The sequence below is a fragment of the Mytilus trossulus genome, chromosome 5 (assembly GCF_036588685.1).
Source record: "Mytilus trossulus isolate FHL-02 chromosome 5, PNRI_Mtr1.1.1.hap1, whole genome shotgun sequence".
Classification (NCBI taxonomy): Eukaryota; Metazoa; Mollusca; class Bivalvia; order Mytilida; family Mytilidae; genus Mytilus; species Mytilus trossulus.
Window position 1 is genome coordinate 18,142,556 of NC_086377.1, and position 26,846 is coordinate 18,169,401.

At 30.6% G+C, this 26,846-nt stretch overlaps 1 protein-coding gene across 2 annotated transcripts; it reads right to left on the reverse strand.

Annotated features, from left to right (window-relative positions):
- Positions 1 to 12: 12 nt before the first annotated feature.
- LOC134718619 (signal peptide peptidase-like 2B) lies at positions 13 to 26,760 on the reverse strand. Of its 2 annotated transcripts, XM_063581256.1 has the most exons (15): positions 26,646 to 26,760; positions 24,556 to 24,696; positions 20,661 to 20,843; positions 19,871 to 19,960; positions 19,297 to 19,442; positions 18,400 to 18,596; positions 16,086 to 16,179; positions 14,805 to 14,912; positions 13,856 to 13,937; positions 13,209 to 13,283; positions 8,558 to 8,617; positions 7,199 to 7,298; positions 4,818 to 4,895; positions 3,729 to 3,889; positions 13 to 3,322 (listed from the first exon to the last, which is right to left on the reverse strand). In XM_063581256.1, the coding sequence occupies exons 1-15, from the start codon at positions 26,712 to 26,714 to the stop codon at positions 3,176 to 3,178; spliced, it is 1,731 nt and encodes a 576-aa protein (XP_063437326.1). In that variant the 5' UTR covers positions 26,715 to 26,760; the 3' UTR covers positions 13 to 3,175. The 2 variants fall into 2 exon arrangements, with proteins under 2 accessions (XP_063437326.1, XP_063437327.1); XM_063581257.1 differs by lacking the exons at positions 24,556 to 24,696; positions 26,646 to 26,760 and adding an exon at positions 24,297 to 24,458.
- Positions 26,761 to 26,846: the final 86 nt, after the last annotated feature.

Consider the following 26,846-nt stretch of genomic DNA (forward strand, 5'->3'; position numbering starts at 1 on the left):
CCAAGTTTAAACATTTTGTGACAGTTTATCTCCACATTATATTCACATTATTTTTCTACTTACCACAAATAGCAATCAGTCCAAAATTTAAAAGATTTACAGTAATTCTATAACAGAAATATAGTTAAGTCTTTCCACTTTTCCATGGTATACTTTTTGATTTTGTTCTGATTTAATTTTTTTCTTCTGCCAAATTTTTTACTTGCGCTTTATTTTTAAAGATGTCACTTAGTTTGTTTGTATATAATATCATAAAGTCTATATGCTTTTGAAATTACCCTGTTTAATCGAACACTTTTCTGTGGACCAGCTGTCTTGCCAAACACAGCTTTTTTTGTTATGAGATCTCTTTTGCAATCGTTAAAGAAAACCAAAATTTTATTATCAGGATGTTACATTTAGTTTTGATCAAATCTATCTGGAGACTCCAGATAAGAAATATTTCCCCTTTTAAATTTGATAAAAGTGATATGCATTTGTAGCTGGTAAACCATTAAGTGATCAAGACCTAGGGCCTATTAATTTCAGGTTCTTTGTCCAAAAATTAAAGAAAACTAGTTCAAGGTTATTTTCTTTTTTTTTCCTATTTTGGCTTATTCTCACTTCAATTCATTAACCCTACAAAATGTCAACAACACATTTTTGTCATTTGTGGAAATTTAGGTTGAAAGGGTTAGTAGACATACTAAAGTCCAAGTTTTTTTTTAGTTGAGGTCCTTGGTTAATGATCTTAAAAAAGAGGTCAAAGTCATATGTGAATTCGTCATTCTAGATTTTGACCTTTGCTTAAAATTCATGTTTAATCTTCATAAAGCCATAGGATTTTGTGCATTAGGTTACAAGCACTATGACTTTGATTGATTTATTGCTGGTTACTTAATGTCCAGTAGAAAATATGTCATGCAAGTTTATACCCATAGCCAGGGGGGGTCAGGGGGTTTGGACGAAATTCCTGGCTACAGGCCTGATGTTCAGGATGAATAAATGACTTTGAAAATGCAAACCTGAAGCGGCTTTTTTATACTTATTTCAGGTAAAATAAAAAAGAAGATGTGGTATGATTGTCAATGAGACAACTATCCACTATCCACAAAAGACCAAAATGACACAAACATTAACAATTATAGGTCACTGTACGGCCTTCAACAATGAGCAAAGCCCATACCACATATAGTCAGCTATTCAATGGCCCCAATAATACAATGTAAATTAATTCAAAGGAGAAAACTAACGGCCTTATTCATTTTAAAAAATGAACGAAAAACAAATATGTAACAGATAAACAAACGACAACCACTGAACCTATATAAAACAGTATATTTTTAAAAGTAGTATCACATAAACTATCAAATAATACCAGAAGTGACACTTTCAGACAGGAAGTAACAAATTACCTCCCTTATTTGAACCACATTGTATAGAAACCATATGTTTTTGGAATATGCAAACAATGCGCTATCATTTGACACTGGAAATGACATTTTAAACTGAATTTTAATGTTACATATTTTATTTACCATATGAAAAACTTTTAAAAATTCAAATAATATGCATGATACAAAATAACATTTATTTATAATGTTCAATGAAATATATTTATCATGAATACCATACAAAATGAGATGCAGTCGTCTGCAAAAAAAATGACCATCCACCAGAGACCAAAAAGTATGGATTTCAGCAGATATATGTCACAACATCCATCTCCTTATGGAAACAGTACAATACTGGAAATTATTGTAAAATTCAAGAATCTTAAAAATCTTAAATACAAATTTTCACAGTCAGAAAGAACCAGTCAAGCAACAAAAAATAGAACTTAAATATACAACTTTTAAAAATATATATCTCATATCTCAAGTTTAAATAAAATGAACATAAAGACAACACAACATACAATTATTGATATAAAAACTAGAATATTAAATAACAACAAACTTAAGATAATATATTATGTGCACTCAGTTATTTCAGCATTACAAATTTAAGTGGATTAGGGAAAAAATGTATTTTACAAGAACATTTTGTTTGATAGTTTAGTTGAAGTTTGATCTATTAATTATGAAATTTATAAATTGATTGAAGGTGGTACCTAACACTACAGGGAGATAACTCTGTAAAATCCGCTAAACGTTTTAATAATGTTTTGTTGTTAAGGGAATATTAAGCTTCTTAATGATCAAAATTAGTGTTTGTCAAACTGCTATATAACAAATATAATTTTTCTGATAAATTGGTTGGTTCAATTTTTTTGAAATTTTTATATTTATGTCAAAGGGTCAAAGTAAATACTTTGTCAAAACTTTATGAAAATTAAACGAGCCAAATTAATTTTAGTGAAGGTGTTAGGACAACCTTAACCAAAACACAAACTTAAACAATAGCTGATGTCAACATCAATGTCATAATAGTACACCTTATTAAACAAAATAAATAAAAACAAATTACTGATGAAATGTATAAAAAATATAATATTTTGTATGATTGCAAATACTTTAGTTTAAACATATTTTATTGTTTAAAAATGACAAATGGATTAGAAAAAAGTTTGCAAATGAGACAGCAGTCAGCTTGCTGTTGAAAATTTAGGCAACTGGTTTATTGTTTTATGAGTTTTCATAGTTTAAGTGTCACAAACTTGGCAAATTTGGTTTCTTTGTTTGACAGATGTGGCTTTTTGAGAAGACAAATTCTACATTTAAACAAAATTTGATGTTAAAATTTTGACTCATTTCAATGACTTTTTCAAAAAGTTATACACAATCAAAAAAAACAATTTCAAAGAAACTAATGGTTTGTGATCTGCTATTCTATTGTTTTGAGTATATTTGAACCTCATATCTTAAAATTTTCGCTAATATATTTGTCAATTATGCAAACTAAAAATGTGATGATAATACTTATAAAAATAAATTTGCAGAATTCGAAATGTCTGCAGCTAAAATAAAGGTACACAAAGCAGCAAATTATATTAAAATGGAATAGACTAGTTGAACATTTTTCTGCGTATACTTAAAAAATATCACATACATAATCTACAACAAATCTATTAAAAACATGAAAGACATGAATAAATAGGATTGTATTCCCTCAAGTTTTTGTATAAATCAAAACCCACTGGTTATAATATTTTTAGTTTCCCATAATTCTTTGTTTCAGATTTTCTGCGACATAGTCACTTCCTGATTAGGCTTTTGTTTTCACTGTCTATTGTAGATGTGCTGGACATTTCTTCGTTGACATTATTTACAGATGCTGTATCAGGGCCTGAGTTGACAATGTCTGGTTGTGGTGGAGGACCCTCACTGTTCTCTGTCACATTCTGTCCAATAGATAAAGTATTCAAGGTTAAATAAAGATTCAACATCCAAGGGTAAATAAAAAATAAACATTCAAGGTTAAAAAAATAATAAACATTCAAGGTTAAATAAAGAAAATATTTGATTAATTGAAATTTAATTGTATAGAGTGGAGAAATATGGTATACAACTTGTTTAATTGTGGAATCTGTTTCCCTAAACAATTTTCATACTAAAATCTGAAAGAGGCTTATCTTCCCTTTTCAAAGAATTACAGAAAGTTTTTTTTATACTTGATGTCATCAGGCATGTATGCCTTTTTCATGATGTCACAACCGGAAATTCAGAAAAATTTGAAATGAGAAATATTGTTCTCACGCCGATCAAGATGTGTGAAAAAAACATGAAAATAAGAGAAAAATATTTTACCACTTTTTTAATTCCATTCCACAATAGTTTAAATTCTCCTCTGATACAGCCAATCACATAAGTTGTTATAAGTGTACAAGGCACCAGGTACAATAAAGCTGGTTGGCCAGTCTGCATCAACTCCAAGGCAACAAACGTGATGATCATTCCAATTCCATAGGCTGTAAATACATACATACATTAAAGACATAATCATGACTATGTATATGTAAATGTAGTAATGCTGTCACGGAATAGAGTTTCCTTCTTATTATAAGTTCCAAATGGAAAAAATGTTCTGAAATATTATTTCCACAGGAATAAATATTACAGTTAATGTTCCCAACGGAATAAATGGTATAGAATATTTGTTCCAACAGGAATAGATATTATGACAATGTTTATAACAAAGTTTCCATTGGAACTTTTGCAAGGTGGAACAAATATACATTGACAATGCCCAGTGACCATCCCCTCTTTACCCAGTTATATCATCAACAACAAGAATGTGTCCATAGTACACGTTTGCCCCACTTGCACTATAATTTTCTTAGTTTAGTGGACCGTGAAATGGGGGAATATCTATAATTTGGCATTAAAATTAGAAAGATCATATCATAGGGAACATGTATACTAAGTTTCGAGTTGATTGGACTACAATTTCTTTAAAACTACCTTGATCAAAAACTTTAACCTGAAGCCGGACAGACAGATGAACGGACAAACGAACAGAATCTACAGACCAGAAAACATATTGCCTTTCTACTATTGTAGGTGGGACATAAAAACTAACTATAAAAAAGAAGATGTGGTATGGTTGCCAATGAGACAACTCTCCACAAGAGACCAAGATGACATAGAAATAAACAACAAATTGTACAGCCTTCAACAATGAGCAAAGCCCATACCACATAGTCAGTTATAAAATGCCCTGAAATGACAATGTAAACAATTCAAATGAGAAAACTTACAGCCTTATTAATGTACAATTTTTTTAAAAAAAAAAGGTAACACATAAACAAACAACAATGTTTTTTGCATTCTTCTGCTTGTCTTAATAAATTATGAAATAACCTGTGCAAACCTATGCATGTTTACAGCAAGACTTACCTATAACTGTAGCTATGTAGTAAATCTTTTTACTTTTGACATTTAAATCTATTCCATGGTTATAACCAACCAATAAACCTGCAATACACCAACAAAGATTGGATGGATAAATAAAGCAGTAATATACAATATTTAGATGATTTACTCAATATTTAGCCTCTCATTATGAATTTTCATTACTTTTTTTTTAATTCTTGTTGTGACATTTCAATGGACAAGCACTGTTTTTATGAGTGAGGTGTAATTTTTTAATTTCTGCGATCTTTCTGTAATATTATGACTTTGACCATTCATAAATCATTCTCACAAAACATGTCACATTCAAAATTGATTAAAGACTTTGAAAAACATTAAAAGCTCTCAAATTCTATATTTTTCTTTGAACCTCGTGATAATTTGAATTTGACTTTTCACAATCTGTACATATTTAGTAAATGTGTTAAATATCTTTTTGTGTCCGGTAATGCATTTGTTTTATCGTGTTTATGTCTGCTGTTAACTTGATATTAGCTGTGTTGGATAGACTTTATACAAATGATAATCAGTACATCTGTTTACTTTTTCAGGTGGAAAAAATCCTCTATGCAAAGTATAACTCTATACATCCATATTTTTGTATATCTGATGAGTTAAGCCTTTTTCAACTGATTTTTATAGTTCATTCTTATGTTGTTCTGTCATGACTGTTACACCACTGTCCCAGGTTAGGGGAGGGTTGGGTTCATGCTAACATGTTTAACCCCGCCACATTATTTATGTATGTGCCTGTCCTAATTCAGGAGCCTGTAATTTAGAGGTTGTCGTTTGTTAATGTGTTACATATTTGTTTTTCGTTGATTTTTTTACATAAATAAGGCCGTTAATTTTCTCGTTTGAAATGTTTTACATTTCCATATCGGACCCTTTTATAGCTGACTATGCGGTATGGGCTTTGTTCATTGTTGAAGGCCGTACAATGACCTATAGTTGTTAATGTCTGTGTCATTTTGGTCTTTTGTGAATAGTTGTCTCATTGGCAATCATACCACATCTTCTTTTTCATATGCCAACAATCATCTTTTATTTCATATTTGAATGTTCCAAAATGAACTAAAGTTTTATCAATGTTAATGTTTACTTTCATAAGGTCGATTTCTATCCTAAGCAGCTCATATGTTAATATCAAATATTATGAAGACAAATATTTTGCTAAAATTTAGATTGATAATTGCTGCTGTAACCTTGACATATCCTCGGGGGTCACTTCCTATATATATATGTAGGACTCAAATCCATGGTGGGTTCCAAATCTATGGCAGATTCCTAATCTGTGGTAAATGTGACGTCATGCCATCACAAATCTATGGCAAGTTTTGTAATTTCCTAATCTATGGCGGATTTATGTTGTTTCCAAATCTATGGCAAGTTTTGTGCAAATGGAAAACAATGCAGTACATTTTCGACCAATGACTTGTCTTAGGCAAGTGGAAAAATACGGCAACGGGAACATGTCTATAAACATTTGTGAAATAAACATTCCATAATGGTCAACTAAAAAAAAACATAACTGATAAATTCATATGCCTTAATAAAGACTTCATATGCTTTGTAAAAAATAAACATTTTTTAATCTGTGCATGGTACCTGTTTAACCAATTCATTTAACCAATATATAAGACCTCTAACAAACAAGAAGGCCGCTTTTTTATTTTTTTTTTAAAAGTAACAACTGAAAATTAACAGGTTGAATTTTCAAATAATATTTATTTCAGCGATATCGTTAATACATCTTTTTTATTTGATGACGATTTTAAATTAAATTTGTATCCTAGAATTTTATATATCATTTTATAAACTTTGCCAGCCGAAGACAGTAAACTACTACTAACTAGACATAGGAAGATGTGGTATGAGTGCCAATGGGAGAACTCTCCATCCAAGTTACAATTTATAAAAGTAAACCAGTATAGGTAAAGGTAAGGCCTTCAACACATCGAACAGCAAGCTATAAAGACCCCAAAAAAGCCTTTTTATAAAATATGTGGTACTGAAAATAGCAGCGCCATAATTCATCGCGGGATTCAGCCAAGTACAGCACATTTGGTTCATCTTTGGGATAATAGGTCACATCTTCCTTTAAACCACCCGCAAATTTTTGTCAGGAAAATATCTTCATCTTAAATGGTGTTCAAATCTATGGGTTCCGCCATCGTTAGCGGCGGCGAAGATGTAATATGGCGTTATATTCAATTGTGACGTTATACGGTACCCTCTCCCCAAGAGCAACAGTCTAATCTATATAAAAACTGAGAAATGTTAAACGCTTCAGCTTATGAACCAAATCAACGAAGAACAAACACTTGTTCAGATAATAAAATTATTTCATTACACATTGGTCTTACCTGGAACTATCACATCTCCAAACCCTAACATGGAAGGCTGATTTAAACAGGAACTATAGGGAGAATAATTCAACTTTGGTACTACAAACACCATAGGCAGCTGAAAAATATATCAGTTTAAGTCATTGGATACTAAACCACAAACACCATAGGCAGAGCCGCAGCTGAAAAATATATCGCTATAAGTCATGGAATACTTATCTAGATTTTGTAATTAGTTGTAAGTTAAAAGCCTTCTAAAATTTTAAAATTTGTGGTTGAAAATCTAGACAGACAAAACTATAATTTGTCTGGCTGATATAAAGATCTCATAGCTAATTTGAATAAAATAATTAAACATTTGGTCAGACAATTGGCAATATTTGTTGACCAAACTAAAAGGACAAGGTACACTAAGGGCCGTATTTGGCCCCCTTTTTTGTCATTTTTTTTTCTTAATGAAATAAACGAAATTATAATTGGAAATAATTTGCATTTATCTGTTCTTAAGAAGCTCATGCGGATTTTAATTTTTGGGAAAGCAGAAACCTGATTTTGGGTTGCTTAAAGTTTCTTAAGTACACCAAAACGTAGCAAAATGTTGATTTTTGGACTGAAATTCTCCGTTTTTAAAGGCCTCCGCCAACGTGAGCCACAGAAACGAATGGTGATAAAGATAGCATTCAAACGGAATTTTCTGATAATGAAAAGAAACTTTTGGCTCACGTTGGCGGAGACCTTCAAATATAAATAAAAGTATCTCCTAAAAAAACAACAACTTCGCCGTAATAGTAAAATCGGAGCGAAATCGGAGAAAGGGCTGAAAAACTCCGCATTCGACTGTGATTACCAGACACCACCAACTACATCAAGAATATTTCCAAAGGTGAGGTTTTTAGTTTGAGATTTTGCAAACATTCTTCAAATTGTATTTTTTTTCTTATTATCAATCTAGATTTTGTTTTACCAATGACATGACTTATGACAAGCATACTGAACTGTAAATACTTAAATTAACTACATATCAAAATGCTGATCTTGTGGGTAGTTCACAAGGTAAAAGTCAACATGAACACCTAGGAAACATTTCTAAAGCTTGTCAAACTTTTCTTTTCATCCAGTTTTTAAAGTTAATTTTTTTAGTAATGCACATATATTTTATATGTAACTTATATATATATATAATTAGAAAAAAGTGCAGGTTCCAGCCCCGGCGCGGGGGATGAAGTTACGAATCAAATCTACTCTTACATCGTTAGGTTGATTTTCTAGGCATTTTATATATCTATGTGTATATATAGATAATGAGGAAACAAATTTGCAGTTCACTTTAAGTGTTGTTGTCAATCTAGTGGTAACTTATATGAGTACATCTTTTACCCTTTCATTGGATTTTGATGCTCCTCCAGTAGCAACTTTAACCATTATACTTTCACCATTCTGTTAAAAAAATTCAGAAAATTCAATATATATATATGTGTTATTTAAGGTGGTACCCAAGGCTTTCACTAAAATTAATTTGGCTCGTTTAATTTTCATAAAATTTTGCCAAAGTATTTACTTTGACCCTTTAACCAAAATATATAAATTTCCAAAATTTTGAACCAACCATTTTATCAGAAAAATTACACTGGTTATATAGCAGTTTGACAAACACTTATTTTGATCATTGAGAAGCTTAATATTCCCTTTACAACACTATGTAATTAAAACGTACTAAATTATAATCCTGGTACTTTTGATAAATATTGGCTGATTTTACAGAGTTATATCCCTGTAATGTTAGGTACCACCTTAAACAGTCAAGATATAATATGACTCATTTAGATATAGCTACCATCAGATAAAAAAACAATGTTTGCTGTGCACAATTCATTTCTATAAGTTGTCATGCCATAGATTTGCGCTTCCTGTATTCCTTTAACCTTCTCAAACACTTAGAACCAATAAAGATACTATAAATTAGGATATTTACTCATGACAGTCACGAGAGTATGACTATGAAAGTAACAAAGTTATAATTATTAACAAAACATAATTTTTATCTTGTTCTATGAAAAAGAAATTACAGATGCAAACAGACTTTGGACATGACTTATATTTAACTGAGTTATTTGACCTTTCTCAAACATATTTAATTCATTTGAAATGAAAAATTTACTTTTCAAAAGTAAAGATCATCCAATATTAACCAAAGGTCATTGCCAATTCGCCCTTTCAGAATCTAAAGGACTATGGGTAATCGCATTGTTCATACACCAAAACAAAAATAATGTCAGATCATTGACATTGGTTGAATTTCTATTGTTTAGAACGTTTTAAACCAATCAGAACATTTTAGTGTACACTTTTGAAAATATAACCCAGAAGCATTGGATTCTGAAACGGCGAATTACAAATGCATCCTATTTCCTATACAACTTTTTTAAAGGTCTAAATGCAATGTTATATGGCAAGTCTAGACATCTCTATTGTAGCTTTGCATGAACGAATTATAATCATGGTATTTCTACGCTTAAGGTGGTACCTAGCACAATAGGGAGATAACTCCGTGAAATCAGCTAAAAGTTTTAATTATGTTGTGTTGTTATGGGAATATTAAGCTTCTCAATGATCAAAATTAGTGTTTGTCAAACTGATATATAACCAGTGTAATTTTTCTGATAAGAAGGTTGGTTCAAATCTTTTGAAATTTTTATCATTTTGTGAAAGGGTCAAAGTAAATATTTTGTCAAAATTTTATGAAAATTAAACAAGCCAAATTAATTTTAGTGAAGGTGTTGGGTACTACCTTAAAGGCAGGTTTATCTGAACATTCTATATCTATCATTGTCTATATATTTGTTTAATCATTTACATTCCATAGGAGCAAATTATAATTTTCATTCTTTATCAGAATGTTTGGTAGGATAACATACTCAAAACATACCAGTATAATTTATTAAATTTCAAAATAAAGTTCTGAACCCCAAAAAACTAAAAAAAAAAGAACCCCAAAAAAGTTGTAAATGGTATTTTCATATATTATTCAGTAATTAACCAAAGCCACAACATATTAAATCATTAAGCAGAGGGTCTACATGGATATCTTTTAAGCCAAGATTGTTTTACTTCAAAATATAGCATTTTACTTTTTAGCATCATGGTAATGTTCTGCTATTATCTTAAATGTGATGCTATCTAAAGAGGTTTTCTTCTAGATTATGTTATGGATGTGATGCTATAATTTTTAGAAACAAGATGGTATTTTAATTTCCCCTGTTTACCAGGATGCTAAATGAAATATCTAGGAAGAACACTGTACATGCTCAAGAAAAATTAAAGCAATGAAAAAGTCGCCATGAAACTAAAATATTCCAGAGAAATAAATAAACGTTCAATATCATATGACATTACTGTAAAACAAAAATACCATTTTAAAATTTATTTTCAAGTTCACCAATTTTCATTCTAAAAGATTCATGATATACATACAACATATTCCTGTTTACAAATCAAGTAATTTTTTATGGAATTTGGAAAATTTGATGAGAAAAATAAGAATAATCCAAATTATGTCAGGAAAGTCCATGAGAAGAATGAGTTAAGTGATAAAATGTCTTAAATTATTATCTTACAACATAACCCAGCCTTATATGTATGAACAAAATCATTATTAAATTTCTTCAAACCATCAATCTGATTATATTGACACACCATGAATTTATTAAGATGGGAATTGTCAAGAAAGAATTTAAGTGAAAAATTCACTAAAGGTGGTACCTAACACTACAGGGAGATAACTCTGTAAAATCTGATGAAACGGTTGGTTCAAAATTTTATATTTTTGTCAAAGGGTCAAAGTTAATACTTTCTCAAAATTTTACGAAAATTAAACAAGCCAAATTAATTTTAGTGAAAGTGTTGGGTACCACCTTAAACTAGCCTTAATATTATTATTATTAAATTTCTTCAAACCATCAATCTGAATGATCTTGACACACCCAGAATTCATTAGGATGGGAATTATCAGTAAACATGGTAAAATAGGTAACAAATTTGCTTATCTAAATTATTCTGTAACACATTTTCTGTTGTATTTTGTATATATTTATTTCATACATATATATGATGTATATACATATTTGGACCTATAATTCAGTTAAGAATATGCATGATATATTTGCCACTAGACATTTAATAATGAATTAATTGAGCAATCAATTATCAGAAACAGTGTAACCAATATGAATGAAGACTTATCAGAAATTGACCAATATTAAAAATAATCTGACATCTTTATATAACTATTCGAAAGTTTCGCCAAAGCTTAAAAAGTATTGCTATTCCAAAATGAAAACTAGTGAACTTGAAATAAATCCTTTTTAAAGTAATCCCACATGCAGATATAGAAAGCCTTACTCTTTTAGTCACTTCAAGAATTTCTTCATCCTAATTAACACAAAAAATTAATTCAATTATAGGTTCCATAATGGACAAGGGTTTCTCTTCTTATAAGAATATTTAGAAAGTATTTGGGCAGCTCATTTAAAAGTTAATTTGTGATTGTTAGCTTTCAGATATTTATATTGGAGTCTGTGACAAGGCAAAGTTAGAGATGTCCTGAAAGGAGTAGGTCCAGAAGACCCCTTTTCGGCCCCAAATTAAAGCAGCTTACAAAATTGTTAAAAATGTAAACTTTAAGTTATCTATTGGAAAGTAGAATGCTTCTGCTTCATAAATATGGGCTGGTTTTGACAATTCAATCCACAAAAATGGGATACTAGCATCATTAAGTCATGCTAAATTACTGAAATCTTCACAATTTTAGCGTTTTAGTTAAACTTTTGGCAGTTTCTGTCTTAAATGAAGGTAGCCGCATTTGTGTTCATTCTTAATATTGAAATGCCATTCGTATTTGATGACAATAGATAACATATATAAAGGTTAAGGATGAACACAAATGCAGCCCCTTTCATTTTTGACGAAAACCATCTGAAAAATGACATATTTTGGCATATTTGATAGATTTTTCATATTTAAGCTTAAATCAGAGCATTTTTAAAGACTAAATCAGTTAAAATCTTTCAATCAAACTAATTGATTCAATTGTAATAGACATTTAGGTGTTTGAAAAGTGTCAAAATTTCATCAGATGAACCTGAAATTTGAGGCCAAAATCGGCCCTTACTGAACCTACTCCTTTGACCTAAGGACAGTAATAACCTCCTTGAATTTATTTTTTATTGCGTAGCATGTTTCTTGAATAAAAGGTCAAAATATGCATTTGGTCTTGAACATGCTTATATCACTTTTTTTAAGTTTGGTCTTTCAAAACAGACAAACTTTTATCAACAGATTTTTTTAATTAAGGTGGTACCCAACACTTTCACTAAAATCAATTTGGCTCGTTTAATTTTCCTAAAATTTTGGACAATGTATTTACTTTGACCCTTGAACAAAATTATAAAACTTTCAAAAAATTGGAACCAACCATTTTATCTGAAAAATTATACTGGTTATATAGCAGTTTGACAAACACTAATTTTGATCTTTGAGAAGCTTAATATTCCCTTAACAACACAATGTAATTAACTGATTTTACAGAGTTATCTCCCTGTAGTGTTAGGTACCACCTTAATAATCTGTATTGGAAAGTTTTTAAATATGATATCCCCTTTGAACCTTAATATCAAATAAATTTGAACTGACGAACCCAGTTTGGCAAAAAGAATCATTAGTTTTTCTTAGCATTTTACACAAATTTAACGTTACAATGTCAACTACTGTAAATTCAAAAATTATTGCATGCACTTATTATTGCGATTTTATCATTTTAGACTTAAATGTGATTTTAATTTTGACGATTTTGAGAAAAATCCTGTTTAATTCATACAAAATATTTCAAAATGCGAGTTTAAATTATTGTGTTTACAACTCTGTTGCATTTTTTCGGAATAATAAAAACATTGCAATAATTTCTGAATTTACAGTATTGAAAAAAAATAATTCTTGACACGTGAATAAGCTGACTTAATTAGCCATATCTTACCTTAGTAAAAAAAGGTGTGATAAATACGAAGAAAATATCATACAGGAATAACAGTATCAGTAATATTGAACAGATCTGTAAAAAATAAATAAACATTCAATTCTAACTCATGATCTTAATAGTACAAGATGTATTCAAAATGTATTTTAGTTTATAAATGTATAGAAGACACAGGTTTCCATAATATAAGTTGAAGAGTTTTTTTATATTTGCTTTTTGATTGACAGCTTACACATGAGGGCTCTTCCATTAAAATGCAAGTGGTAAGGTAGGAAAAGAAGGTCAATTATTGAATGGGGGTCACAGGTCTTTTTTCAGTATATGTCTATTACCATTATGCAAAATTATCTAAAAATGGTTCTTAGTTGTAGGGATACTTTGGAAATTCCTACACGCCCACATAAATTCTAATGGAATAGCCCTCATCAAATTAATATATTAAGCCTTTTGCATTTAAATGTTCTTACTTCATTAATTCTGAAAATAGTTTAAATTTACTTTCATGAGTAAACACCTTTTTGTCAAGGATACTTATCCAATATATACTAAACACAGGGTCAAACACAATGTACAATTAAACAAATTTTTGATGATGGAAACTTTTGAAAAAATGGATTAAATATATACCAGCTTTTGTACATACTCACCTTTAAATTGGGTACTTGGATAGTTTTAAGCATGTTGATACAGAAAGCCAAACCTAATATATCTTGTAATACCCAAGCATAGCTGGAAAATATTGGAGCACATTAAATTCATACAAAAAGTAAAAATGTTATCATAAATCAATTGTTATATAAATAATTGGACTTCAATTTCATGAAAAACTAACTCGACCAAAAACTTTAACCTAAAGCAGACAGACAGACCAAAGAACGAACATCAATCGATTGGACGGACAAACAAACAAAAACACAGACCATAAAACATAATGCTGCTAGGTAGGTCATACAATCATGCATTGTAAATTTTAATAGCATTATTGGTATACAACTTTAGTTAAAATCCCAATTATAAATCCCTCATTGATGTTCACCAAAGGCACAATAAATGCATGCAGATCAAATGTATTCGTTCATAGTGTATTAATTTATGTTTTTGATAGAGTTGAGCCTGCCAATTGATATTTTATCGTGTGTTTTTCTATGTTGTGATGTTATGCTATTGTTTCAGAAAAAGGGAGAAGGTTTGGAGCCGTTAAAACGTTTAATCCTGCTGCAAATGTTTGCACCTGTCCTAAGTCAGGAATCTGATGTACAGTAGTTGTCATTTGTTTATGTAATTTATACGTGTTTCATGTTTCTTTTTTTTTTATATATAGATTAGATTGTATGTTTTCCCGTTTGAATGGTTTTACACTAGTAATTTTGGGGCCCTTTATAGCTTGTTGTTAGGTGTGAGCCAAGGCTCTGTGTTGAAGGCCGTACATTGACCTATAATGGTTTACTTTTTTTAAATTGTTATTTGGATGGAGAGTTGTCTGATTGGCACTCACACTACATCTTCCTATATCTACTAACGATTCTTGGCTTTACAATAATAGTCTTTGTAAAAATCCTATAATAACTTTTTTAAAACATTATCTTGTTTTTTTACCTTTCATGTCGTTCTACAGCCCAAACAATGGCAAAGGTTAAACATAAGGCATATAATATCAAATTCTTGACCTCTAACTGACTCTTACAGCATGGTAACTTTGGTGTACTACAATATAGAAATAACAAACATATAGCATTGTTTTGTTTGAGGCGTTCAAGATTTTTACATATAGGATTAAGGGCATGGTATGTACTTTTATTATATCATAATTCAATCATGAATAATATATAGTTTCATTATACTTATACTTCTTTAGAAATTTTTATAGATACTGTGGATTCATTATAATTGTTGGATACCAATTTTCATGGGTTTCGTGGGTACAGGTGAACCACGAATTCATATGTTCAACGAATTACAAATTTTGCGATAGGCTTTGTACACAGAAATCAATATACCACGAATTCAAGTATCCACGAAAATGCAATGTTTCCTCAATCCATGAAAATAAATGAATCCACAGTAATGCAAACATACCCCATTTTATTCACTTGAATACTGTCATTTGTAATTATGTCCTTGGGTTGTGAAATCATTGACATGGACCTCAAATCTCCTTTTATTCATATTGTAACTGAAAAGAAACATTTAAGCTTCCATATTCTTTAAGTGCCTGTCTCAAGTCACGAGTTGTCTTTAATTGGTTCATGTTTGCTATATTTGATTGACATAAAATTATTTTGATATATATATAGATTCTACCACTGCATCGAGTGTGATACGATATTTATCCACTCGAGACATTTAAATTTTCAAATTTAAAACGTGAGGCCTGCCGAGCGTTTTTAATATTTAAATTTTTTTTGTCGAGAGTGGATAAATATGTTATCACACGAGATTTGGTGGTAGAATCTGTTTCTCTAATGATTTTCAAGCAATATGCAGGCAAACTTATTCTTTCTTTGCGATTGATCTGCAAAAAGATGTGTTCTTTCTATGTGATGTCATCAGATATGGTCGCCTTTTTTCATGCCGTCACAATAGGAAATTCAGAGGAAAACAAGAAAAGTCGATGTCACAATCGGATTTTAACCAATGAAGAACTGAGATCAAACGAACCACAGAACCACATGTTGATTAAAATTTTTTATACAATTTGTGCAGAAAGGAATAAATTGACGAAGAATTATAGAAACAATATATATATAATTATATAAAAGGGATGCCTTTGTCTTTTTCAAAATTATGTCCATGGGTTGTTAACTCATTGACATACTTCCAATCTCCTTTTATTTATATTGTAGTCAAAAGAAAAAATTGGCTTAAACAAATTTATACCTTGTTCTTATAGGAATATATTTCCAGACTGGCTGTATACAATAATACAGTCCCATACTTCCAGCTATACAGAACAAACTAATGATAACATATACTGAAAAATATAATATAGTCATCAATGGTCAGACATACAAAACAAACAATTGCTGAAAGAAAAAGATAAGTATAAAACAGCTATACAAAATTGTTATATCATAACAAAAACTAATATAAAACTAGAATTGCCATTGCAAGCAATAGCGGATGTCACCCTTCCCCAATTGCCACTAAGCAGCAGCCATTTCAAAATGGTTTAACAGTGAATGCATATATATGCATGGCAATACATATTTTAACAAAAAAAATTCTAGTACATTCAGAGCCTTTTAAAAAATTTCAGATTTCTTCCGTTTCCATGGCAACAGCAGTCATTTTGAAAATTTCAAGTCAAAAGTCTCATCTTTACTTGCCAGTTCACAATAATATTAAGTTCAAAGCATTTTGAGATTTTTTACTTTTTTTGCAGTTTCCATGGCAACGGTGGCCATTTTGGAAATTCCAACTTCAAAAGTCTCATCCAGACTTGCCAGTCAACAATCATATTAAGTTTCATCAATTTTGGAGCATTTTTAAATTTTTGAAATATTTGATCCTGTATCCATGGTAACATAGTAGTTCCAATGATTGTCAAAATCTTTCAAAATCTGTATATAGTGGACAAATATATTGCATGAAAATTTGATGATTTTAAGTTCAAGCGTACCAAAGTTATTCACCAAACCATGATGTTTTTTGAGCATTTTGACGTTTTTGCATTGTTTCCATGGAAACGGCAGACATTTTGGAAATTCCAACGTCAAATTCCACATCTATCAAAGTTGCTCATCGTTATGCTGAAGTTTCCAAAAATTTGGAGCATTTTGATATTTTTGAAATTTTTGGTGTGGTTTCCATGTCCACATAGTAGTTCCAATGTTTGCCAAAATCATCCAAAACCAGTATATGGCCGGCACCTACATTGTATCAAAATATTATGATTCCGAGTTTAAGCATCTCCAAAATATTCACCAAAACCAAAAACTGGAATTTTTCACAATTGTTCTGTTTCCATGGAAACGGCAGCCATTTTTTATGGTCTTAGACCCTACAGCAATCCGAAATTTTGTGTTCCACCTTATAGTGAACTATCATAAAGATTGGTTCCATTTTACTGGAAAAAACATGCCGGACAAAATAGGTGGAAGTATAATAATAATACAGAAAAAGAAACAGAGGAAAAGCAATATGTCACCCGACATTGTCGATCGGGTGACATAATAAGCACTTTAAAAATGAAAGGCCTCTAATACTTTTTAGCAAAAGATATGATAGTGTTATAGTGCCTTCTATATATATATTTAGAACTTACAAGCTTTTTATTCCTAAGATTATTTCATGAAAAGAGCCCCTAGAATGTGGTCCCATATGTATTTTTTGATTAATGGAACAGTCTACACAAAACAGCGGTAACTTCCTCTTTGCAACGCTACCTTGACTATAACCCCTGCAACGAACTCCCAAAGTTTGTATTAGATTTTTTTAAACATTCTTGGGGGGAAAAAATGTGTTCAATTTATTTTTATTTGTATGGGGTTCAATACCATACAATTGATTGAATGTAGATTTTTAAGACTATAATGTAAGCTTTTTGAGAAAATGTTATTTTAAACTGGAAATATATCTTGGTGTACGATTCTTGAATATAAATCTCAAAACCAATAAAAGAGACAATCTGGAATGTTAATTGTCAGTTGTATCCATAATTAACACTGCAACTTAATAAATTTCTACAATTTTCTGGTAGGGTTTGGAAAAAGTACCATATTCCATGTGATGTCTAGTAGGTAAGACTTTTCAGATTTGTGGATATTTTACCGGCACCACCAAAAACTCCATTTTGTCCCCTCTTTTATCAATTTTCGAGCCCTAAATTTGTCTTTTAGATATGTAAGATACTGAATAATTGTGTCCATATTTCATTGTACTTTGATAAATATACAGTGTATTTTGCTTTATCCAAAACACTAGGGGGACCAGAAAAATATTGCATAAAGCAAGGTGTTGGTTAAAACTGGATGTTATAATACTCAGGTTTCCGATTAGTTAGGTTACACAGTACAATTAAAAAGCATCCATTTCCTACTACGATTCCTTGATATATATTGATACCTGTACTACTCCAATGTTATCATCCTTAGACCTTACCTAGATAGTCATAAAAGAAGTACAGCAGTACTAAGAAAGAACAGACTACATTTAGAGTTTTTTTAGACTACCTCAATCTTATCATCCTTACCTAGATAGTCATAAAAGAAGAACAGCAGCACTAAGAAAGCACAGACTAGGACAAAGAAGACAATAACAGCTGGTACAGTAATGTCTAGATGTTCTTCATCATCTTTTTCATCATCAGTTTCATCTTTTCCCTGATCTGATGATTGTACATATTTCTTCTCTCTTTTCTTTTTTTCTTTTTCTTCTTGTTTTTTCTGCCTATTAATCAATGATAAAGGCAAAATTAAGTTACTTTATACATAAAGCAATCAAATAAAAAAGCCTGCTTAAGATCATCTTATATTTGAATTAGAGTTTGCCTTCTTTTGTATGTATCTATGTTGTATACTGAAAATTAATTTAAATTTACAAATTGTGGGAGGTGTTTGTTGTTGTGTATGCATTTTTGTAAATAAAATTGAGAATGGAAATGGAAATGTGTCAAAAAGACAACAATTTGACCAAAGAGTAGAAAACAGCCAAAAACCATCAATGGGTCTTCAATACATCAAAAAAATCCCCCTCAACTGGCCCTAAATAAAAATGTGTACTAGCTCCGTGAAAATGATTGTCATTATAAAACTCTACAAAAGTTTGTGTGTACTTCTATGTATATATATGTGGTTTTAGTTTAGTCCAAAAATTAATAATTCATTGCATTATTCATCTTTATAAGCAAATCCAGAAAATTGTCAGTTCTTCTACCGCCAGGAAATAGCACAAAAGTGTTGAAAGTGGTGTCAAACACAAATCAATCATTTAATTATAATGATATAGCCCTCACAAGTATGGTCACGACGGTCAGATCATATGATTTCGTACTACGCATGCTTTTTCTATGGAAATTGTGACATCACAACGTATACTTAATAGTATGAAAACCCATGAAACCAGGATATATGTTATTTTAAGATTTTACCTCTCCATCACTGTAAGCCCTGACCAGAATCCTCCAACAGCAACACATACAACAGCCAGCAGAAATATTACCACCATACATGGATCAAATATTTTTTCTGATACTTCTGGAGCATAAATCATCAACTCTACAGTCTTCCCAAGTTTCTGGAAAAATAAATAAGGACTTATCAATAACAAATAAGAAATAAATGAAACTTGCATACTGTGAATTCATAATTATTTGTGGGATAATATTTTTAAGTATTTCACGGGTACAAATTTACATCAAATTTGAATACTGAAAAAAGTACACATTTTCTATAGGAGTAAAATTTAATGCAGATCATTTCAAATCAACAAAATGAAGTATTAATTGCAATTGCAATGATTGCATTAATTACATTAGATTTTTATATTTTTCAAGAATTTACAATAATAAATGCACACATTAATTTCCTGAATTTTCAGCATACAAATTTTAGTGCCAACAATTCGTTTACTAAAACTGATTCCCATGAACATGATGAAGAATTATAAAAATTTAGCCTGATCTTTTTCATGTTTCTATAATCTTTGTATAATATATAACTTACCTGTATTTTGATGAAGTCTGACTTGAGCATTGTTCCCGATGGTATGGTAAATCTATGTATATCTGATGTCTGGTTAATTCCAGGGGAAACCTATAGTGACATAGAGCAAAATTATCAATGATAAAAAAAAAAAATTTTTTAAAAATAAAATTTTAAAATTTTAAAAAAAATTATCAATGTTGATCAACACTTTTCAATTCCACAACTGCTGATTCTAATTTTTGTGAATTTCGTGGCTAAAGGTTAAATATAAATTTGAATGTTCAATGAATGACAAATGTTCTATTGCAATATGTAGGTATCTACATTTGAAAATGCCTGTACCAAGTCAGGAATATGACAGTTCTTGTCCATTCGTTTTTGATGCGTTTTGTTTTTTGATTTTGCCATGTGATTATGGACTTTCCAAATTGATTTTCCTCTGAGTTCAGTATTTTTGTGATTTAACTTTTTTGTATGTAGGCATACTTTAAAGTATTGGTTTTGCTCATTGTTGAAGGCAGTATCATGACTATACAGGAATATAGTTTCTTAAAATACCTTTAATTTGGAATTTGAGTGGATAGTTAAGATAATTTTAATGTTTCTCCTTATCTCATACTAAGTATGACAAATTATTTCTGCAATCATGCAATCTTTTCCCATGGCAAAGTTAAAGCATAATTTAGATAGAAATTGATGTATCAAATGGCTAAGAAATTTAATAAATACACTTAAATTAATCCATCTACCATTCTTCTAGACAAAAAAAGTACCCAAAATTTTTTTTTTAAAATAAATGAGCACATACATATGAACTTGATACAACTATGACAGCTTTAGCCTGGTGTTGCTGTGCCATGTCTGTTTTCTCTACAAAAGTACAGTTGCCCCTAGCAACAGCCACAATTTTGTTGAGTGCACTTCCACCATCATACAGGCCGCTGTCATCACATCCATAATCTGGTGTGAAATCTTTGAATAATCCTCGAATCTGGAATAAACATTTAAAATTAGAAAATTGAAAAAGTCAGATTTCCTGGAGTTATTTAGGTTACTAGCAATAGGATACTATGTCACTAGTGATATGATTTCATGGTCTCAAAATCTTTAAATACCAGATTAGTCAAATGATATGTTGCCTACCTGTTCACCTTTTAACAATCTAAAAGACTATGGGGATCTAATCTTCATGTCATTGGTTCAATTTTCTTTCTTTTGTACATTTCAGTCATACTATTTAGGTGTATGCTTTCGAAAATTTAAGCCATAATTCATTAGGTTCTGAAATGCTGTATTATGTCATTTTCAAATTTTGACATTTGACTGAGTTTGGATTTGTATGATTGAGAATGTATGCTTAGAAAGAGGAAAGGCTTACCCTGATAAATGGATAAAATCTTATCTGTCTTAAAGACTACAAGAAGTTCAATACGCAAATATTAAATCTGATAAATAAATGTTTGTAAAATATGGAGTGCCTTTATAAGGTTCTGTTTTAGGTCCTATATTATTTTAATTTGTATCAATGATTTAGTACTTTATGTTAGACAATCCAAAATGGTAATGATTCAACAATGCAATTTCAAGAGAAGAAAAAAAAAATTAACAGCATATTGCAGCATGATTTCAACGCTGTACAATCTTGGTGAAACAATAATCAAGAGAATGAAAATTAATGCACATAAAACTAGGTGTATGAAAATAATTACAAAAACTCGTGCAACTTTCAGAATAAAAATGATACAAAACACATACCTCAGAGTGTATTGTGAATGTTCATTACTTGTAATTAATATTGGAATTGACATTGATGAAAATTTAAGCTGGGAAGAACATGTAATTTGTATTATGATGTAAGATAATGTTATCTAAATGTACCACTTCATAGTTTTGTAAGAATGTTATTATTAATTTGATTAGGAAGTACTATATCATGTATATGTATTCTTGTAGATTGGATACACTGTTAATTTGTGTTAAGATAGCACTTAATTATATATATAAGATTTAAAAAATCATAATATCATGTTAATCATATATGAATATTAGTAATTTATATTATTGCATCTCTAGCAATATAATATTAACCACATATATAAAGTAACCAAAAGTAAGCCTGCAATAAATTCGAATATTATTGCACAAGTGCAATAAATCATGAAAATTCATGACGTCATCAAAAACAAAATTTTTGTATAAACCAATTTTTACTTTCAAATAATATATTGCTATACAATAAAAGGGTTATTGCATGAATATTGGGGAATATCGTCCCTCGTAACTCATAAACTGGTGCAATATAAAATTCTACTCTGGACAATATTACCCAATACTCATGCAATAACCCTATATTATTGCAACCAGCGCTAATCATACTAGCCATTCGCACAGAGTAAACAAAGTTATATTTTGTTGAGGCACCCACAGGAACCTTCCGAGAATGCTGCCATCAACCACTAGAAAAGAAATAGATAATAACGGACCATCTTAACCTAAAACGAGCCTTAAGGAGGAAAAGAACAGTGATAGGAAATTGTTTTTCTCTAATAGAATTCATTTGAAATTAAATGCACCCGATTTCGTATTCTTCAAATTCAATCTGATGCTCCCTAAAATATGTTAATCAAACATACAACCCTCGAGATACAACCATTTTTACAGATAACCGCGGCCATTCCCGATAGTTTGATGAACGAACACATAGTTAAAATTCAACATAGACTAGTGATATTTATACTTTGTCCTTTACTCTCAGCGACCGAAACATTTTACAGCATTCCTGACGCGATTGGAAGCAGTACCTCTGGCCAAGGGAAGCCAGTCGAAATGGTACGGAATTGCTGATAAAATGTCGTCTATTTTGGGGAAGAAAGTTAACAGAACACTCAGACCACACAACCTATACAGTCTATACACAGCCTGACAACTTATTGTATTATTCCTTCCACGATGCAAGAGGACAAACACATGTTGGCAGAATAATTTTAACAAACATTTTCACAACAAAAACACTTTATTTTTTTAATTTCTTTTTATAGTTTATTTACATACTTACAATGAACTTTCACTTTCACTTTCAGTACGTTGCTATTAATAACGTTACTTACGATTGCAACATTGTGACGTTTAAATTTTAACAACCCGATTTTGTACTTCAACATGATTTTATGTATTGTTTTTATCCTGATGACGGTGCCCTAGGCACCGAAACATGTCGATCAATAAATTTATGCAGCAGTCCGTAAAGTGTTGTTGTTATAAGACTCTCTACATCCTATATTATTGTATAGCAATATAATATTTCCAACAGAAAGTAACCAAAAGTTAGCGTGCAATAAATTCTATTATTGCACTAGTGCAATAAATCGTCAAAATTCATGACGTCAGCAACGTCAAAATCTTAGTGTAAACCAATTTTTACTCTCAAATATTATATTGCTATACAATAAAAGGGTTTTTGCATGAATATTGGGGAATATTGTCCCTCGTAGAGCATATATTGCACTCGCAAGCTCGTGCAATATAAAATTCTACTCGGGACAATATTCCCCAATATTCATGCAATAACCCTATATTATAACATTAATGCTGACACAGACATGTCATATATATCTATATTTTTTCTGTTCGTTGTATAAGGTTGTTTTTTTAGAGTCACGCCATGAGTTATACATAACACATGTCTGAGAGGGTGATAAGCAGATTCTTACCCCAAGAAAACATTGTCAACCAAGATGAAGTCTAATCATTCTCTCAGATATACATTTTGGTGTTGTATATATGTGTTATAATAATATAATTATTAATATCTTTAATTTGAAAATTGAAATCAATTTACTAACAGTATTAAGTCTTGTGTATGAGACAGTATGACTACCATCCATATTTATTAAAGCACAGGACTGATTTAGCTTCTTTCTTAAGGTAACACATACATGACATACATGTATCACACAAAAGGTCAATCTGTCAAAAAACCTTAAAATAAGCCTTTTCATACAGATGTATATTGTCCTGATTGTATACATATTTTTTTATGTAAATCCTTAAAGTTGAACTATTTCTGTTTCACACATTTATATACATATCTATGTTAATCATCAAAGTTAAACTTTTTCTGATGTAAAAAATATTTGTTAAAACAAAATATTATGTTCAACTGCATGAACTGTATTCAATTTATATAATACTGAATAAAATAGAAATATAATGCATTTCTATTTAACAAGTTTAAGATTTGAAGCTTCTTATAATCATATAGATATAGGAAGATGTGGTGTGAGTGCCAATGAGACAACTCTCCATCCAAACAACAATTCAAAAATTAAACCATTATAGGTTAAAGTACGGCCTTCAACACGGAGCCTTGGCTCATGATAATTTCAATTGGAAAGTTAAAAACTTGACTGAAGCACAACTTATTTATAATAATATATGAACTTACAGCATATTTTTCCTCTGTAGGAAGAGGATTCTGTACACTGAGGTATTGAGGATTATAGTTCAGACAGATAGGATCTGACCATTCTGTTTTTCCTTCCTGTCTTCCCTATACCAATCCAATGTTATTTACTGATGCAGCTGCCTGTCGAGACTTGTCTCATGACTTGTCTTATGTCGAGAATGTCTCATTTGCAATCATACCACATACTCATTTCATTATACACAAACAAAAAAGTGTATCATGTGACCTAATAACTTACGGCATATTTTTCCTCTGTAGGAAGAGGATTCTGTACACTGAGGTATTGAGGATTATAGTTCAGACAGATAGGATCTGACCATTCTGTTTTTCCTTCCTGTCTTCCGTATACCAATCCAATGTTATTTGCTGATGCAGCTGCCTGAAAAATAATAGAAAAAGATAAAAATGTTATGACTTGATATGAAGTATGAACGCAATGGATAACATCTGATGCAGATTCATTGCCACATCGTCCATGTCTTTGTGTAGTATCATGAATTTAATCCGGAAATTCCACACCATTTTTAATACATTCCAACTGTGTAAAATCCTGTGGCAGTACGAGTACACAAAGAGAGATAACTCAAATTTTTGCATTTATCTCATTATAAAGCTAGGATTACAAATACTGCTAGACTTACATGTATGCTGTGTTCACACATAATATGACTTTGATTTGCATTAACTAATTCGAATTACAATGCATGTCAAATTTCCCTTCACTGTCTGTATTACAAATGTTTCTAATGCAAATTGCATAATACAATTTAAAATGATTTAGCCAATTTGAACATGTTGAATCAATTTGAATTAAAAAAGAAAAGATTGTGAACATGATTAGCAAACTTGATTTGCATTCGATTTGAATTCAATTAGAATTAAATGTAAAATATTGTAAAAATAAAATTTATAAGTTCAAGAATCTTGAAATAAAAGAAATCCAAGCTTATAATTTACTTAATCGGTCGTCCCACTGTCTATATCACTCTGTTCAGCTCTTAATATTATTCCGTATTATGTCTTTGTGACGTCAAATACGTTGACCCGGCCTTAATAACTTTGACCCGGACATATCAGCGACGTCATAATGTTTGAACCGACGTTAATAACTTTGACCCGAACCTATCAAGTCATCTTTTGTGTGCTGGTGAAACAAAGAAAACACTTCTTAAACACGCAAATATAGCCCGATAAATTGATTATCAGATTATCTGCATATTGATATTGTAAAATATCAGCTGCTTGACATAATATGAAGGGCTTTTTGATCTCGTTCGCTACGCTCACTCGACAAAAAGCTTCATATTATGTCTCGAAGCTGATATTTTACGATATCAACATGCAGATAACCTGATAATCGGTACGTAATATCAAAAATTATGTTGCATGCGTTTATCATTGCGATTTTTCAAGAATTGACAGTAATACAAGTTGAATTATCGTGATTTCTAAATAAAACTGAAAGCAGATCTACATGTATGTTCATGCTGTTTCATTGTAATCTGTTGTGTTTTATGGTAAAAAGACACTCCCTTTACCAGCATGACAGTTCTTATTATTTCAATATCCACCCATGTGCAATATTTGCAATAATAAAAACCTCAAATAATTTCATTATATTAGCATGCCAAAATAAAAAAGAGAAGAGATATGATGTGACTATTTCAACACTAAAAAATCCTGTTGAACACTTGATCTCTCTTGAACATTTTCAAAAGTTGATATGTTTGTTTTTTCAGTGAAGCCCCCAAGGAACCCTCTGGTTCTCTCTGAGTATACTTCTCCACTTCAATGATAGCCTTGCCTTATATTCCCTTGGTATTGGGTTAGAGATTTTCTGTGTTAGAAGGTTGATGTGACACATCTCCATACTAATTTGATCATTAAAGAAATAATTTGTACAAGGAAATGTCCACTGTATCCTCGCAGCTCTTGAGAATAGTCCAGATAATTATGACGTCTTGAAAGGCTATTATAATTTTTTCCTTTGACGTCTTACTTCAACCGTCATAATAGATGTATTTACACTTGTAGGCAAATTTGTCCGCCATTACATAAAATCACACAGGTTCCCGTAAACTTTGACATAACAATTTAAAAAAATTGACGTCACAATAAAAAAGTGATTGTTGCTTGACGTCAAAACGTTATTCAGAGGCGATCTAAGGTCATTTGGAGACAAAATTCAGCTAAATACCAAAAGTGTAAATACGTTTATTATTTGGACTACTCTTGAGACGTGTTTGGATAACGGAGAAATTACATTCTGATTCATACATATTCATTGCAGCATACTAATATATGTTCTCTTTCGTGTTCAAACTTTACCTCTGACAAAGAAATGTAACAGAAAAGTATAAGTATTTTCTTCATATTGTCATGATTGTCATATCTCATTTTCTTTTCAATGTTTTCGTTTTCCAAATATTTATAATAAACAAGCCGAATTCAGGAACGGAGATGAGTAACAGTACACGACATCTCGTACCTTTGCTAACTCGTACTCAATCAACTCGTACCCATGTTTAC